The sequence below is a fragment of the Ornithodoros turicata genome, unplaced genomic scaffold (genome assembly GCF_037126465.1).
Source record: "Ornithodoros turicata isolate Travis unplaced genomic scaffold, ASM3712646v1 Chromosome45, whole genome shotgun sequence".
Taxonomy (NCBI): domain Eukaryota; kingdom Metazoa; phylum Arthropoda; class Arachnida; order Ixodida; family Argasidae; genus Ornithodoros; species Ornithodoros turicata.
The window spans coordinates 978,016-995,582 of NW_026999376.1; the positions used below are offsets into that span (position 1 = coordinate 978,016).

The following is a 17,567-nucleotide window of genomic DNA, read 5'->3' on the forward strand; positions in this document are numbered from 1 at the left end:
AGACTCAAGAAGAGCTTGGTCCCCTACGACGACAAGCGCTATCTCGTGGATGCCGTACACTCCTTCCCTTATGGGAGCTGCGAATACGGTAAGCTTTGTTATGTTTTGACGCGTATAGGATTACGATAGTGCTCTCTCTTTGTGCAGCAACGGAAAACCCGGAAGAGAGCCCGAGAGCGTCGTCGTCAGGCATCGAGTAACCGCGGAACAAAGAGCTGCACGCGCATGTAATCGAGAATAAAAGTTCTAGTCGAGACATGCTTCTCTCTCTCTCTCTCTCTCGCAGACAGGAGAAGTACGGGTCATCGTGGCAGTGTGGTAGCGGAATGGGTGTACGAAAAGAATGACCATTCCGTCATCGTGCTGGTGCAGTGACCCGCGCAATGACGACGCTGCGATGAAGATACCCCATATCCTTTCTCTTGAGGCAAGTCAGGGAGGGTGCAGGCATCTATCGACCAAGTCCTTTGTATGTATTCAATAAAGATGTTTCAGTGAAAGAACACACAGAGTCTCGTCAAAGTTATTCGGACTGTTTAATGCGTTGCATGTCAATAACCAATCGGTATTTCAATAAATCAATGACAAAGTTGGCGATGTAGACTGCTTGCAAATGTCGCTGCTTCCGCAGGGCGTGCTTAATATGAGCGATGGCACGAGCGAGAAGGTCCACGATGTCTGCAGCGATGTAGTTGAATTCTGCGTTGGCCAAGCTCACAAATTCGCTCATCAGTCCCAGGGGTCCGTCAGGAACCGTTATGCAGACGTTCTTGTAACGGGCGTAGATCCGACGCACCATCTCCTGCAGCGGCCCCGGCGAGATCTCTCCTATATTGCCAAAGCCTACCATGTCTATCACGTAGCGAAAAGCAGTGATGACGAGCTCGTTGCGGGGACTTTCGCCGTTGAAACATTCCTTCTCCACTTCTTCCCAAGAAGCGTGGGTGCGGGAACAATTTTGTAAAGAGTGGTAGCTGAACATCTTCACGTAGTGATGACGCGAGCGCGGTGCGCGCTGCCTTTATACAGATAAACGCGCGCGCGCAAAGAACGGAGAATGAAAGCGAAACTGAAAGCCACCCGTCGCCGCTAGGAGCGCGCGCGCAGCAGAGAGCCGAAACCGAAAACACCCGCGGCCGGCGCAGAGGGAGCTAGCAGCGCGCGCGCGCGCATGCGCGGACGGGTGGAGCAGAGGGCGCGCGCGCATCCATAGCGGCCGCTGCGCGTCGCCTCTCTCAGTTTCTCTCGGACCGTCGCGGAAGACGGACGTGCGCTCCGCGCGCTCGCTCACTTTCTGGCTGGATCTCGTAGAGAGCAGACGTGTGTTCTCCGCGCTCGCTCAGTTTCTGCCTGGAAGTTGCCGCGGGGGAAAAGGTGAGTGATTTGACGCGCTCCTTTTCTCGTATGTTTGCCGTGTTTAGCGGTGACCGCGCTCGTGTTAAGCCTTTTCTCGCATGTTTAGACTTGTTTTGCGGTGTCCAAGCCTGTTGACGCATGTTTAGCGATGTGTGGTTCCCGCCTTGTGTTAGCTGCGTAGTGTTGAGGTTATGCCCAAGCGCGCTCCTTTTCTCGTATGTTTGCCGTGTTTAGCGGTGACCGCGCTCGTGTTAAGCCTTTTCTCGCATGTTTAGCGATGTGTGGTTCCCGCCTTGTGTTAGCTGCGTAGTGTTGTGGTTAGGCCTAAGCGATCGTCCCCCCGTAAGCCTTTTTCCCCCGATGTGTACTGTTTTCTGTTTAGCAGTAGCGGTTAGACCTTTTCTCTCGCATGCCTAGACTTGTTTAGCAGTGCTGTCATTTTTACCTGCCGCTAGTATCTTGTTCTCTGTCTCTCTCCTCTAGAGCTATGATGGTGGCGCCATCTGGTGTGATGCCTTGCAACTAAGTGGCCACCTGTCGTCGATCTCTGCAACTACCCGACGTCAACAAGCTCTGGTCACCCCGGAGCCGTTTCTTCGCCGCGGCATCGTTGATTTTCGAATAAATTGTTTCTCTCCACTCTATTTCTATCTTTTCATTTTATTTTCTACCTATTTTTTTATTTTTATCAGCTCAACTGGCCCACAACTCTCACAGTGGTCTGGACACGTCCTAGATGCGCCCCAATTAGTGTAATGACTCCCTGGTGGGTCCTAATTACTGTGGGGGGTCCCAATTAGCTCTAATTGCTCATTAATGGCGTCCAGGCCACTGTGAGAGTTGTGGGCCAGTTGAGCTGATACATTACTACTAGCGTCAACGTCTGCTTCCTGTTCGAATGCATGACGCTTCTAATGCTGTTCGTAATAGCCATGTGGGAACTTTGAGAGGGTACGCTAGTCCATGCTTCGTCGTTGCAACTCTTGCATGGCTCATCATAGCGGTCAGTTCGAGCACGTGCTGTGATATGGATGATGGTATGTACACCACATTAAATGGCGATGCTGTGAGTTTGCTGTGCATTTTAGGATATGAGTTCCTGAGACCTTCTTTGTTCCTTCTGTTGTCAGCAATCATCCTCTCCCCTTTTCCCGAAGTTTGTTACCATAGTCTTTGAAAGTTCTATATATCACGTATTTTATTACATTTAGACATACATATATTTCAGGTACGAGCTACTGAGTTTCTCGAAGGCGGCACACGCTGCAAGTCATGCGAAACACGTCAAGAACATTTCCTCATTTGAGTGGATGCAAGCATTTCAAAAGCATGTCCCTGTGAATGATAACGCCGTGATGCCTTTCCGCATGGCTTTGTTTCCCATCTTGGATTACCTTCTGGATGCTCCGTCAGACGTAAGGCTGCACTTCCTTCATTCACCAGAGCTTACATTCTTGTGGGCGAGTCCAAGCTTTTGCGTTTGCCGATAGCACGAAATAAGTGTCGCCCATTCGAGTCATGTGAGCACATCCAATGAGGTGACATTTCTTTTTAGATCTCCTGCACAGAGTTTTTTTCCCTCTGTGTTCTATTGCAATTTGTGTGCAATCAGTGTAAACTGTAAACAGGTCTTTTACGCGCACTACGCTTTTCAATCCGGAACAACACCGTGCGATTTCCACTCACATTCATAAGTTGCATCCGTTGTGGCGTAATATATTTGGTGCTTGTGAACGTGTAAAAGCAGGCACAAAAAAGATGTTCTAGCGAATTCCGTCATGTGTGCTGTTTAGTATCGCGTGAATTTAATAGGGAGTTTTGGTAGAACGAAAGGTGCTCAGGATAAAGGCTCCGAAAACGCGATAAGCCAAACGCACTAGTCATTTGAAATATATCATGTCACGTTGATGATCCTTGATTCGACATCCTCCTTTATCATACAGTGTTTCTGACCTCCTAAAAAATATTTTGACAAACTGGCTCGAATGATACCCTTTTGCCCAAGCAGCACGATGTACTGAAAGTCGAGTGCAAATGGGATGGACGGTATACGGCTTATCAATCTTGTTTAGTTTCACGAGTCTGTTCAAGGCCATCCACCTACCCGTCCATCCCTATTGCACTCGACTTTCAGTACATTGTGCTGCTCGGGTGATACCATTGTTCCCATTCGGGAACAAACTCATTACCTTATTCTAAGCAAGCGCGCAAGTTTTTTGACTTCGGTATGATGTCGAAACGAACTTGCATTGTATACGTATAAAGATACTGATGTTCAACAGTATAGGTCACATCGCGTTTAGGTGGTTAGGTTTTCGTCTGATAGGGGTATTCTTCCGCCGCATCCCCGAAAGCTGCAACTTTTGCTGGCAAGGAAGTTTCCATCACGTGGAAGTTACGGTCAGCGTTGATTGCATGGAGATATAAATGTATTTTTGTGGTCATAAAAGTTCGCTAACCGAATATTCGTATATGAGGCAAACATTTCCTCAGTTGTTCCAATTTGGGAACCATGGCTTCAAGTACATACTTCCCGTATTGAACTGCTTGACTGACCACGCTTGCGAATCCCTGCAGTTATCTTCAAAGATGCCCTTGACGTTAGAAGAACATTTAGAAATGGTTCTGTGCGGCAGTGATGAACATGAGGATGATAGTGTTGTCCTATCCACCCCAGAGCAGATAGGAACGTGACCAACGAGAAAGAAGACGAAGAAGCTCTACCACGTGACGCTCTGTCTGGTGAAGTTCGAGGCAAGTGTCAGGAACCGTGTATTCACACGAGAGACATCCTCACGGAATATTCTAGTGGAAGAAAAAGCGAAAACACTGCTCACGGAGCCGAAGTTCCTTGTTGTCGAAGTGTTATGTTGAGCATTCACACGGTGCGGAACATCGGGAGTGTCGTACTGCGCATTTAGCAGACGACACTTAGCAGACGACACCGTCAGCGTGTTTTCCTGTCGTCTGCTACGGAATATATTGTGGCTGTCTAGCAGGATATTCCCCATGGTTAGCAGTGTACGTGAAGACACGACGTTGAGCGCTCGCGTTCACGTGACAGCAGAAGGCTATGACGCTTTTCGCATCTTCCGCTTCTGGGGGAATGTCGCTCGTGTGAATACACGGGAAGAATAAGAAGAAGAAGTGGAAGTTCACCGAAGGGAAAGCTATGGGACCGTCTAACATACAGAGGGAACGTCATGAACCCTTGAGAAAGAGGAAAAGGTACAAGATCGGTGCGAAATCGGTAAAACGAGAAGGCTACACTATCCTATCACCGCGACTGAGTCTGAAGCAACTTTCCCTGATTTTGTAGATTTGTAATCCTGTGCACTGTTGTATACGTTTTTCAACGATGATATGGCTGTCGTCTGTTGTTGGAGACTGAGAGAGACAGAGGATCGTCAAGAAAGGAACCTCCAATTTCGATCCGGTGCATCCGCCTACCGTGGCGAACACCGCAGTGTCTTTCTTTTGTGGGCTCCCCCCATTTGCCAGGTCGCCCGTGCTGAGAAGTTCCCGCCGAGATACACCCTGCCGTACAAGGTCATTCGCCGCATTTCAGACCTTAATTATCAGGTCGAAGACACTACTTCCAAAAACTTCCAACAAACAGATTCGTCAAATGTTACTTGTCTAAGTGTGTCTGATCATGTTACTACTGTTCCACTTGCGTTGGTCATTAGTGTTGATAGAATGAATTTGATATGTGTGTGATTGTGTGTTTATCGTTGACAACTTTCACGGTCAGAGTGGGAATCCATAGCCTTGTCAAGCTGCTGCTTGCAGTTTTTTGCACTGGGCCTCCCACATTGTACTTGCTACAATGTGAAATAAATAAGTCATTCATTCATACTTCCCTATCCTCGCGGCGGTCTCCCCTGATAACCGCACATGTATTTCTTATGAAACTCTACACCGCCCCTTCACAGTCATGAGGACATGGCTTTACTGAGCCGGGCGGTATTGTTAGGAACCGCCTTCGAAGAGGTTGAGGATGATCACTTTGGCTGCGTCACAAGGTACAAATACAACAACTAAGAATAGTCTGTGTTGGCTCGTGGATCACTACTACGCGCCACTGCTACGGCACTCCATGTCACGAGCCAGTCAGTTCTACCGGCACCGTCCTAGCGTGAGGAGATGAACATATGCTCGCCGGGACATTCCATCATCGCTGGTCACTGATGTAGGGGAACACCATCTGCTCTACAAGTTCAGAGCTCAGCTTCATGGCAGGAATGGACTTTTTGATGACTACACAGGCCTGTCACTACTTGCAAGATATTGTACTGTCCTCTTGCTAGGCTGTGAAGCTCAGAGCGACCAGCGAATTCCACGAAACGTGTTGTGGAGGGACTCTTCACAAACTGTGTTGGTCCGTAAAGAAGGACAGGTCCAAGAATACAAGACTGATGTGCAAAGTTTGTGAACTGCATCTACACAATCACTGTGCAAAGCTTTTTCCAGGAGCGAGACTCGCTGTTCGACTGCCTTAGTGTCGCGAAAGCCTCTTGTTCCCATTTGGGATCATTTCGTACCCGGCCAACCGGCTGGATATTTTCCCTTGTAACTTTCTAACTGCTTATGTCTCCGCATAAACGTTTCTTCGAAGACCCTCTCATGTAGGCTTATCGGAAGCTAGCCCGTGCACTAGCCTTCCTGTGTTACATAATTAGAAGAAGAAAAAATAAAATTCAGTTCAAATTCAAATAGAATTGAAACACGTAGGAACACGTGATGCCACCTTTCTCCCCAGCGCAACAAAATTAGCTATAATACAGCATGGAGGGGCTCGAACAAAATACTTGAGGGAGAGTAAGATTCAAACCATGCACTCTTAAAAATGAACTTCACCGCGTAGCACGCTCCTAGCCAATCACCATCTAGAATGATATCGTTTAACTGCCCTTATTTGTTGAAAACGGGAGGCGTACGCCTTTTCTGTGACAATTATGAACAGCATAAGTGTCACGTGTCAAGTGTTCAGTGTCAAGTGTAAAAAGGCGTACGCCTCCCGTTTTCAACAAATAAGGGCAGTTAGACGATATCATTCGAGATGATGGTTGGCTAGGAGCGTGCTACGCGGTGAAGTTCATTTTTAAGATTGCGGGATTTGCCCAAGTGACACGAGTTAAGCACACAATCATGGTCTGCAAGGGAGGTTTCACCGACGTGTATTGAGACGACAACTGAGCACTTGCCCCTTTTATCATGCGCAGGTTGTGTTCCAATATATAGGCTACCGTGCCCTCGGTATGTGGGGCTACAGCCCGCATAACCTGAACCACCTTGAAGGCTGGAGAACTATCCTCTGGGTTCCGCCAGACCTTCGTCCGGCTCTGTGTGCACGCATGCTCTGGGAGAGCAATCCCGTCATGTTTAACGCTGCCATAGTTTCTCCTCATTTGGCTCAGGTGAGTACACCACTCAATATTACATGTGCTATTATAGTCTAAAAACACGGTGGCCTTTCCATGCTCCCAAAATTATGAGGGCATGCATGCAGTCAATTCACCTTTATTAGATCGCTGCCCATGCTTGCCATGAGTAGCTCCAACAACAGTTGTGATTCTTAGCACTGGGCAGCAGGCTGCGACTTTGAGCAGTGGACGTATGGAGAAATGCGTACAAACAACTTTATTGTGAGGTGATGAATGGGGAGTTTCATCGCCAGGGGCGATACGCCGGCTCGACACTGGTGGATGGGGTAGATAGTGCATGGGGTAGATGGGGTGGATGGTGGATGGGGGTAGAAGAAATAGCATGACATCGGAAGTTGCACGCTACCACACTGCTATAAGATCAGAGTACTGCATAACCATGGGCATAATGTAGAGGCGTACATCCGTCATATTTTGAAACATGACAGCTGCCGAACTGGGGTATTTTGGAATGTGAATATTGGGCTGGTGTCCGTAATGTTGACAGAAGAAAATTTCTATGGCAGAAGAGAAGTTTTGATGGACCTGCTGTATGTCTGCCCAAATGCAGTAAGAAACACAAGCGTTATGTTGATGGTGAGTCAATACACACAGTAATTTCTCGCTTCCATGCCCTCTCGTGTACGTCATCAAATAAAATTAGATATCTCACCGTTCATTTTGACTCGCAGCCAAATGGGAGTCTCGAATTTGTCGAAGCTGGCGAGGGAATCATTATTTAGTATCTGCCTTCTCCTTGGAATTGAATGTGTCAATTATTTTGTGTTTAAGGTATTTGTCTTTCTTGCCTTTTATATTTACCTCTTTTTGCTTTTTTGAAACACAGCGATGATGCGATGAAGCAATGATCAAGCGATAAAGCTTTGTTGCTTCACGAATAGTCAGTCTGGCGTTGTTCTGTATTTAATGACCACAGCCTAGTACACGATATAGAATAGAACATCATGTTGGCCTGATATTGCGGCGGCAAGTCATCCCGGCAGCATGTAGGTCCACCAGCTCATCTCCGGGGGATGTTGTGAAGCAGATGTTGGGGCGATGTCGGGAGCGCCTGCAAGTGGAAACAAGATATTGGCAGAACACCGTGCGACATGGGCGGTGCAGCAAAGTGCATATATAGGCCATTTGGAAAAGTTCCAGGGAGCAGCGCGCGCCCTTGCAGAGCGTGCCGGGAAATGTTCTGCAAAACGACAGCGATTTGCTATCGACCCCGATCGTCGTCGTCGTCGTCGTACTGGTGTATGCGCTGTCGCTGTAGTTTTGCACAGCATTTCCCGGCATGGGAACCCAGGCGCCCACTCTCTGGAACTTTTGCAAATGGCCTAACGCCAGCCGATGTCACCTGAAGCAGATAGGGCCGATGTCGGCCCGACAACGGCGTACTGCACATGCGCAAATGTACTGTCTGCCTAGAAAGGCCCAACTGGTTACTTTTTTCTAAAATTGATTAAAATCACAGCGCGGGGATTTTATCGATTTTACATTAACGTACCAAGCCGCCCAGACTTTAGCTTTATTCATCGTTACTTCTTCACGTAACCATCCGAAATCGGAAATTCAAAGAAGTAAATGTACCGTTTCTTGTGAATATACTACACTCCACGAATAAAGTCACGAGTTGGTCTTCGCAGGCAAACAGCAGAGCACAAAGTACTAACAAATCGTATCATTCATTTACCTGCAGAAAGATCCAGACATGTCTTCTTTTTGTACCTTAACTGTTTTAGGGTGCTTCTGCCAAGATGGTTACAGAGAACATAAAGGCTATTGTCCCTGGAGTGCTTGGATTACAAGCAGGGTTTGATGTGGGTCCATCATCCATGATTCTACGGAAGCTTTCCAAATTAAGAACAGAAACGACCAGTAAGTCTCTCAAATATGCATACTTTAAAGAGCGGTCACACGTGGCAATTTGACGTCCCAGTGTCGTGAGAATTAATGGATAATGATGCTGTGTGCTTGCCAAAAAGAGGAGGCGAGAAGATCAGTCACTAGTAAGTAGTGGTCCAAGAACAGCAGTAGACGAAGTAACATATAACCACGAAGCATACGACAAGCTTTACGTGCCCCATACCTAACTTGGTTTCATGTCATTTCACTGGACATGAGAAGTAACATGGCGTAGCGAACTCTGTCTCGGGAGGAGAGCAGGCGTCTATCCTGGTGGCGTGCTGTTTCAGGATATACCTCAACACGACCATACACTGAACCAGCCCTGTCACATTGCAAACATTATTCCATTCTGCCACCATCCGTTTAGTTGTGTCAACAAGGTCTCCGCAAAAGGTAAGAAACTTAACCGTCCAAGGAAGACCAGCGAGAAAAACCATCAATGAAGTTACGTGTATAGCGAGGAAGCACTGGGCTGCAAGATTCCCTTTCTCCGGTAAGGTCTGTGGTGGACAACCTGGAAGATGGACCCTGCTGAACATCAGCAGTCCACCTCCGGCTCCCAGAAGTGATCATTAATGACTTTCGGAAATGGCAATCGATAGTACAGGGCTGTCGACAGGCACTTCCAGAAGTCCCGCTGAAAAAAAAAAAGGCCTCACAGTTCTCAAAGCATCCTTTTCCTTTCATTATTCATTACTCATCCAAACAACATATCCCCCACTTATGAGAGGTGAAAGCTTACAAGAAATACGAAAAGGGTACTATGAAGAAGGGACTACAGAAGACGGACTTCTCCATCCGTGCACATCGCCGTTTATATGGAGAATTTCGACATCCTTTGGTATTTTGCCGCCCGGAGATGTTGATCCGCTGTGACGTCACAGCTATTTTCGTACCTGGCTGCAATGAAAGCCATGGCGGCACTGGGACAATCCAAGGCTGTCCCTTCGCTCCAAAATTGAGGAAGGAAAGGCATGAAGAGAGTTACAGTACTTTCGCTCCCAAGTTGCAGCACTGGCCTTCGCGCCGTCTGTCGTGGGACGTCGAAATGGCCCACTTTAAAACAGGCTCCTCCCAGTCGCCAGACTCTCCCATTAAACAGGTTTGGCTGTGCAGAGGTGTGTGGCACAGAGTGACGTACTCAGGTCTCCAGTCCTTATCTTTCGTCCGTCAAACCGGCGCAAGTTGCGCACAAGGAACACTTTGTACAGAGTCGAGACAAACCAGCTGTATTGTGGCATCGTGGGGAATGAACATGTTGGCAGCGCGGCAAAAGCAGATCTCACCTCGGAGACGTCCTGGAGCGAAGCCAGGGGCTGAGCAGCTCCCCAGCACATCCGACCCTCTGGGACATTTCAACATCGTCGATCAGAAGTCATGTACAGGAACCGGAACATCGATCACCAGAGTCCGGTAGACAATTCACTCCTTCGCCGTCCCAAATGTTACACAGTTACATCAGTTAGGAGCACTGACAACACGTACCAACCTCCCAGTCCAGTTTCGTTCAATCCAGCCGTTGTTTCCAGTGAGGTACAGAGTTCGTGAAGAAAACTGATAGCTTTTTCAGTTTTCGTACTTTCGCCCTCTTGCTGAGTAGAAGAATAGACCTGAGATGACAACGTCCCACTATTTTGGATGTGAGTCACAACCAAACGACTGCTGAGTGCTGCAACGAAATTCACGAATGCCTTTGTGGTTCGGGGGATCTGATGTGTCCCGTAGGTTTTCGGTCCCACAACGTAGAGGAGCTATACAGGTCCACTTGTTCTCGTCTCCAATCTCGTTCCCGACGAAATACTGTTCAAACGTTTGAACGTCGTATGTCGATGCTTCCACGCTTGCGTCGAAGGCTGTGACCACCCTGAATGCAGACATTTTGCTTTCTGGCTCAGAAACTAAGCCTGGTAAGATCAGACGCTTTTGCACCTGTGGTAACGGGCACTGTGGTATAAGCGGGTCGCGAACTACCGCTTCTTCAAGAATATGTTCGTCGCCAATTAATTAGATCGCGAGTGATCCTACATCAACAGTAATAGTGTGCTATGCTCGCAGCTGCCAAAGCACGTCAAAATGAGGAATCGTTCTGGTAAGTCCGGTCTCAATATATGCTAAGACCAGACTGGCCTGAAGAATTTCTCATTTCAACGTGCTTTGGCTGCTTCATAAAGTCACCAGGCACGGCGGCGTCGAACAATGTTGACCATGGAGGAAGGAAAGAGAGGAGGAGCCCTGTTGTGCCGAGACGTGAAGTGGAGATTGGGGCCACTCCGGTAACATCACCTCTCGCCTTCCGGTTTGGATTACATACAGCTCTATGGGAGCCCCCAACGCATAGTTTCGGAATATTTGGAGATGTGTGGCGGTAGCGCGCCAAACTGGTCCCCAAAGTGACGTGTGCAAACCGACCTCATTGGGCTATTCAGGTAACGTGACGCCCACGCGGCTCCAAAGAAGCTACAGCTCATCTCCTATTCTTACGTCACTTACCCCACACTTCTCACTCCTCTCGAAGAGCCGTTGGAGCGCCTCCTGTATCTTCTTTCCTCCATGGCGTTGACAGACTTCGGCAGACAAATGAGAAGTGACGTTTTATCCGTGCACACTTGCGCGCAGTACCACAAAGGTCACCATACCGAAGACGGTTCTCCACCGACCGACTCCACCTACGACTCCGCCTACTCAGCCGCCTACGTCGTCATGGAAACCGATATGTATGCGTTGGTGCGAAATGTAGATAAGCTCCATTTGTCCACGATAAAACGTCGCTCCAAAAAGGAGTGAGAAGGCGAACTGTTCAACAGCGACAGATTGCCTAGCGCGTAATATTGGAAGTGCAATAGCTTGGTAACCCGGGGTCGCAGAAACATGGCGTTTTGGTGTACATGCTTACGACACGTAAATCCGTATTCATCCATATTTATTTCTTTAAACGTTTGAAAATGGTTTCACAACCCCTTTAAGTAATATGAACTGGTAGCGCTATAGGCACCGAGTAGCTTTGTTGCAGCATGTCTGCTGTTATACGAATAAACGGTGTTGACGTCACTTGAGAGTTAAAGGAGGTAAGAAGTCCTATCTGCAGATATTCAGTTACGGAGGTAATAGGTGTGATATTGTTCTGCTACGCTTCGTAATTCTATTTAGAAGTTTTTGTTCATTACTTCCCTTTCATAATGGGTGCAGCGTAAATACAAAAACGCGTCTTTTTTCGATTCTGGCGACTAGATGTACCGCCATCCAGGTACCTCTATCCATTGTTACGTCATTTGAAGAATTGTAGGAGCCAATCAGATGCCAACATGGAGGTACACATAACGTCATCTGCTCTAGTCTGTGGAGAACAGTGTAGAAGGAGCAAGAAAAAATGGCTAACTTACTTGGGTTGGTAATATGTCCTAAACTGCTGGACAGAAAATGTGGGACCTGACCGTGCAATATCCTTCTGCGTGTCGTTCGTTTGACGCGCCCTGTTTTCTACAATGTGGTGCAATTCACTTTCTTTCTTCCTCTGACGGCGACGATGACAGCACGCAGCGTAGGCATTCCTTCCACAAAACACGCCGGCACCTTTTTTGCTTTCTGCACATGCTTTCTGCGATAAAGCCTAAACCTTGAAGATAAGAAGAAATGCGTGTTCACATTGAGCAACAGTGGCGGGCCCACTTACCACGGAACCGAGCCGTGCTATCCGTGATCGCATAGGTTAGATATGGACCTATCGGATTCATCTATACAAAAGATGTCACAGCCAAGAAGATAAAGTCACCGTTTCGTGCCGACACAGTCGGCGGGTTAACTTGATGAAGTTCATAGCTCTTTTAAGTTGGCTGAATAGAATGCAGCACAAAAAAAAAAAGCAGAAGAGAAAAAAGAAAAGGGAAGAAGATTCCCCCACTCCGACGCTAAGGGCGAATGCCATACACAATGGGTAGTGGTTCGTGCGGCTTAGAGTCACTAAAAAGGGTACAGAGTATCGCCTTCGTTTTCCGCGCCGGAGGCGCCGTTCAATGTCCGCAATTGGGCCGATCGTGTCACGTGGTTTCTCCTTCCAAGAACGCGTCGTCATATTGAGTCCCCTCCATCCAGGTCCCCCAAACTCACCTCGGAAAAGCGTGCAACGAAGAAGGCCGCCACTAGATACCCCACTGTTGCCGTTCCGGATCACTTCAGCGCGCTAACTTTAGCGGCAAAATGTTTTTGTTGTTTCTGCGAATGAATCTAGTCTTTATATGTCCAAATAAAACGCGTATAACAACTTTCTGTGTCGTGTTTCACTTTTTGGTCCCGTTTTTAAACGTGTTCAGCGATCGCAAGGATCTAGTGCACGGTTGCGTGCATCACATAGCGTACCTGTCGTACCAGGCGCCGCAGGCGCAGTCGTCCATTTCTCCTTCGGTGACTTGGCCTGGCTTGGATTGTGCTTCAACTGGATCTTTAGCGCGCTACAATCAAACGCAAGCCAAGGTGTGGTAACAATGGGGTATCTAAGGGCGGCCTCCGGCATTGCACGTATTGGGATAGGAACAAATACAAGGGAAAATTGCGACCTTGGGGAACCTGCCTCCATCCAAAACCGGTTTCCTCTGTTGCGAGCTGGCTCCCCTGCGCACTGTTCTCCAGCTGAGAAGGGGGCGGTTGCCGTCCCATTGCTTTGCGGCGCAACTGCGCCGGACCCAAGATGGCGGTATCGCTCGCCGGCGTGGCTCAGTGTCGCTACTCTGCTCCCTATTTAGTGACTCTAGTGCGGCTAGACCGCACACGTTGATGCGCACGTCCCATATGTCGTATGCGCTTTGTAGAATGTCATTTCCTCCTTTATAAATTTTATTTTGTTGTGTCCGCAGGCGATCTGACGTCCGGTGGTTGGCTCACCCTAAAACGCTGGTCAACGTGGCATCCTCTGGAAGCGTCGTTTTTACTCAATGTCCTGAACCTGCGTTCGCTGCTTACGGACCTTATGCACGAACTAATGGCGAAGCCGACGCCCGTGCCGCCTGACGCGCTTTGCTTCTACACTGCCCTCTACAGCAGTAAGCCCGTGGTGCGCATCCAGAGACAGTACATTGGAATTCCCCTTGGAGCCACCCGTCCACCTTTATTCCACGACGATTTTCCTCTCGCTGTGAAGTTCGCGGGTCTTGGAACCCTGTTTGCCACGGCCCTGTTACGGTTCGTATCTCATCATGATCTTTTTTTTTCCTTTCGTGTTAGCGCCGCGAAGCAACTGTGGCTATGAGCGACGTACAGATGAGGACAGACGGAGAGAGGACAGCAGGAAGGAGAGGGGAGTTAGTATGCGTCCTGGGCCGACTTCAGGGGGAACTGTGCCGACATTCGTCTGGAAAGCGGGAATCTTCCAGTTCATTACACAAAGAGAATCAGGATTTCGTAGTGTGCACTGATGCTCTAATTCTCTCTAATACAGTCTTTGCGCTAATGGCTCGAGATCACCCTGGCTGGTTTTAGAGGACAACGACGGCAGCTGAGACAATATTTATCGTTCATTAGACAAGTTATCTTTGCAGAAGGGACAAAGACCGAGTTATGTCCGTTTACGGGTTCCTGATCATTTCTCATGGTGTGCTTCAGAATTAGGTACAGCTTCCGTCAACTTTAATAATAACACTGGAAAAAAATATGGTCTCGTTTCCGAGCGCGATTACAGCAACCTTCGGGACCATGAGGAAATGTTAATTGAACAAAAATTATTCTGTGAGTTTAACGCAAGGATTTTGTTCATTTAAGATTTCCCCATAGCGCCCCCATGGTGGCTGTTATCGCGCTCGGGGACCGAGACGGAATTTTTCCAGCGTTGTTATTAAGATTGGCGGGAGCTGTCCCTTCAGAATATGAATAGAGTGAAAGGGAGTGAGTGCACGGGCGCCTGAGATCCGTGGCTACACTCTCGCGACTTTCACAACACATCAAGGAATAATGGGCGCATAAAAGTGAACTTTATCTTCTCCCAACGTATTAGCTAGCTCGATGATTACCTCGATGTCAGACGTCGAACCTGGTTAGACATCAAAGCGAAGACCGTTAGCGGAACGGCCGTTACTTCACCTACAGTCTAACCATCATTTCTAATGACATCCTTCTCTGCCCAGATTTGTTGAAAATGGGAGACGTACACCTTTTTGTGACAATTATGCCGTCCATCATTGCCACAAAAAATGCGTGCGCCGGCTGTGTTTTACAGCGGAAAGAAATTGATCTCTTCATCACTAGGATGTGGTTCCTGACCTACGGCGCCGATTTTAAGCGAACTGCGCTTTTCTCCACTTAGTCTCACTTTGCCACAGGAACCACATCCTAGTGATGAGGCGATCAATCTCTTTCCGCTGTAACACACAGACGGCACACACATTTTTCGTGGCAATTATGAACTGCATAATTAGTGTACAACAAGGATGTACGCCTCCCATTTTCAATCCCATTTTCATTTCGCAGCACCACCAGCAATGGGGTAGAGTATCGCCCCCGGCGATGAAACTACCCATCCATCATCGCGAAATAAAGTTGTTCTTGTTGTATCCGATGAATGGTGGTATTGATGTGCTCCCCGCAAGGCCAGATTTGTTAGTGAACCCTTCTGGGATCCCCCTACAACGTCGCACTTCGAACACGTTCGGAATATGTACAAAGTGTTCAAAGTTAAGCTTTCACGAGCTCTTCATAAATAGGCGAATAAAAGAAGAGCGGGCGCTATTTTTCTGCTGCTTGAGTAAGAAACAGGTGCTGCTAATTATCTAGCACCTGTTTCTTACTCAAGAAGCGTAAGGATAGCCTCCGGTTTCCTTTTATCGCTGTGTTTGTGAACCTCCCGTGAAAGCTTAACTTTGAACACCCTGTATATCAAGCACGACAGATTGTTTCTGCTAATGTAGAAGTTTGGAGCCTTTTTATTGGAATCGGGTAACATTTCCCCTAAGTTTGAGAGATGACACGAAAGTAAACGTGAAGTACGCAGGACCTGCAGAGCCATTGTGCCGTGCATGGGTACTAAATCTTCACTTTTAATGCTTGTCTAGTGAAGCCTGATTTGTTGTGAAGTAATTCTGCAACAATTAGTTTATCACGTAGGTGCAGAAGGAATCCCACCGCAAGCTTTGTATTTGACGATCGTATAGCGGCCCGCGTAATACCTTGGATACCGTCCTGGTGTGCACGTAACCGCTTAGGATGGCTACATGATCGGTCATCGTGGCTAAGCGAAAATATTTTACGGTCCACAGGGGCGCAATCGGCAGCCACCACAATATTTGTGCGTGGCGCTTTGATCTGTGAGGAAGGGGCCTCAGTGTAAGTCTCGTACATGGTCCGTCGTATGTTGTACTTACCTTTATAGCGGAAGCTTTAACTCCATAGAAAATATTTCCGCAGCAAGCTCTTTTGTCAGCGCATAATATACGAGGGACAGGTAGTGGGTATTACGACAGTATGTGAATTAAGCGACGTAGGCATTATCACTACTTGTGATTTATATTTAGGTCTCCAACAACACTACAAGAGATTGGTGTTGATGGACAACGTCAAGTAGTTATAGATGCAGTTAAAATACATTGCACTAGTTAAATAAGTAGTTAGTAGTTATAGTTAAACTACTGTAGAAGTAGTTGGTGGCCATCACTGGTTATGTCTTCCTCTCTTTCTTCCTTGTGTTCAGAATACTGGGACCAGAAGGCGCATCATATTCAAGCACCGGTGCGGACTTGCGCCCTGACAGCTGGTGGTCAAATAGAGCGAGCCAGAGCTTCCAATACTTGACTCGCTGCTACGGTGACCAAGGCTCGAACGAAGCCTGGCGTACACTTCTGGCGCTCAAGATATCTTGGGAAGCCTTTGCACGCCTCAAGAGCACCCGACACCTGGGAACTTTCAAAAATAAGAAAGAGCTGTTCTTCGCTTCCTACTGCTATTTCCTCTGCTCAAGGGATGACAGCACCAGTCGTGCCAGGTGCAACCTGCCTTTGAGAAACATTGTGGACTTTGCTCGGGTCTTTAGCTGCAGCGATGGACAGTACATGGCATCGAGCAAGAGATGTTTAATCGATGAACCTTCCAATTACTCGTTAGTTGTCAACTAGTGAAACGCATCCGTGATCGAATACAATATTTTTGTAATGCGCACTACAAGAGCGGTTCAAAGCTTCCATTTGTTTTATTTATTTATTTATGGTACCCTCAAGGCTTATTAGCATTACAGAGGGGAAGGGCGTATGTAACAATAAGTTCAAATATAAGAGGATGCATATACAGAAGACACAAAACAATGAAAAATTAGACAAAAAAAATCACTATGTGGCGTTCAGATGATCACAAAGAGCATTCTTAAATAATGAAGGGGCAGTAATGGATGAAATAGAGCCGGGAAGGTGGTTCCACTCGAGAGAGGTTTTGGCCAGAAATGACTGAAAGTATACGTTAGTAGTGCAAAAGGGAATGCCAACCTTCTGTGCATGGTCCAGCCGTGAAGAGATATCGTTATGATAAAAAAAAAATTGTGCAATAGACAAAGACGAGTAACACTGCGTCGAAGTGAGAGATGAGATAGGTTAAGACTAGCTTCCATGGTGATAACACTGGCCGCCCTGGCATAATTACCGAGAATGAACCGTGCTGCGCCGTTTTGTACACTTTCCACTTGAGCAGTGAGCGTCGCCTGTCTCGGGTCCCACACAGAAGCAGCATATTCCAGCTTCGGAAGCACGAGGGTTCCCTTCTTCCCTATTTTTCCCTTCTGACAAATGATATTTGCTCTTTCAAGAATCTGGTGTGAAAGCGGTTCTGTTTAGAAATTACAAGGCACGTTCTACACAAGGTGTAGTCTTCAGAGACATTCTACACGTCTGTAGTCTCGTCTGTAGT

General features: G+C 47.6%; 1 protein-coding gene and 1 long non-coding RNA gene across 4 annotated transcripts in view; both read left to right on the forward strand.

The window, feature by feature from the left end:
- LOC135374174 (uncharacterized) overlaps positions 1-16,852 on the forward strand; it is a 58,885-nt gene extending 42,033 nt beyond the window's left edge. For 2 of the 3 annotated variants that reach the window (XM_064607188.1, XM_064607185.1), the window contains exons 4-8: positions 2,585-2,771; positions 6,582-6,776; positions 8,531-8,666; positions 13,544-13,868; positions 16,366-16,852. In XM_064607188.1, the coding sequence (XP_064463258.1) occupies positions 2,585-2,771; positions 6,582-6,776; positions 8,531-8,666; positions 13,544-13,868; positions 16,366-16,786 (1,264 nt within the window). In that variant the 3' untranslated portion in view covers positions 16,787-16,852. The remainder of the gene's footprint in view (positions 1-2,584; positions 2,772-6,581; positions 6,777-8,530; positions 8,667-13,543; positions 13,869-16,365) is intronic. The other variant, XM_064607187.1, reaches the window with a different exon arrangement.
- Positions 1,272-2,000, forward strand: LOC135374182 (uncharacterized). The gene is made up of 2 exons (XR_010416795.1): positions 1,272-1,374; positions 1,840-2,000. It is a non-coding gene; the product is annotated as an uncharacterized LOC135374182 (long non-coding RNA).
- Positions 16,853-17,567: the final 715 nt, after the last annotated feature.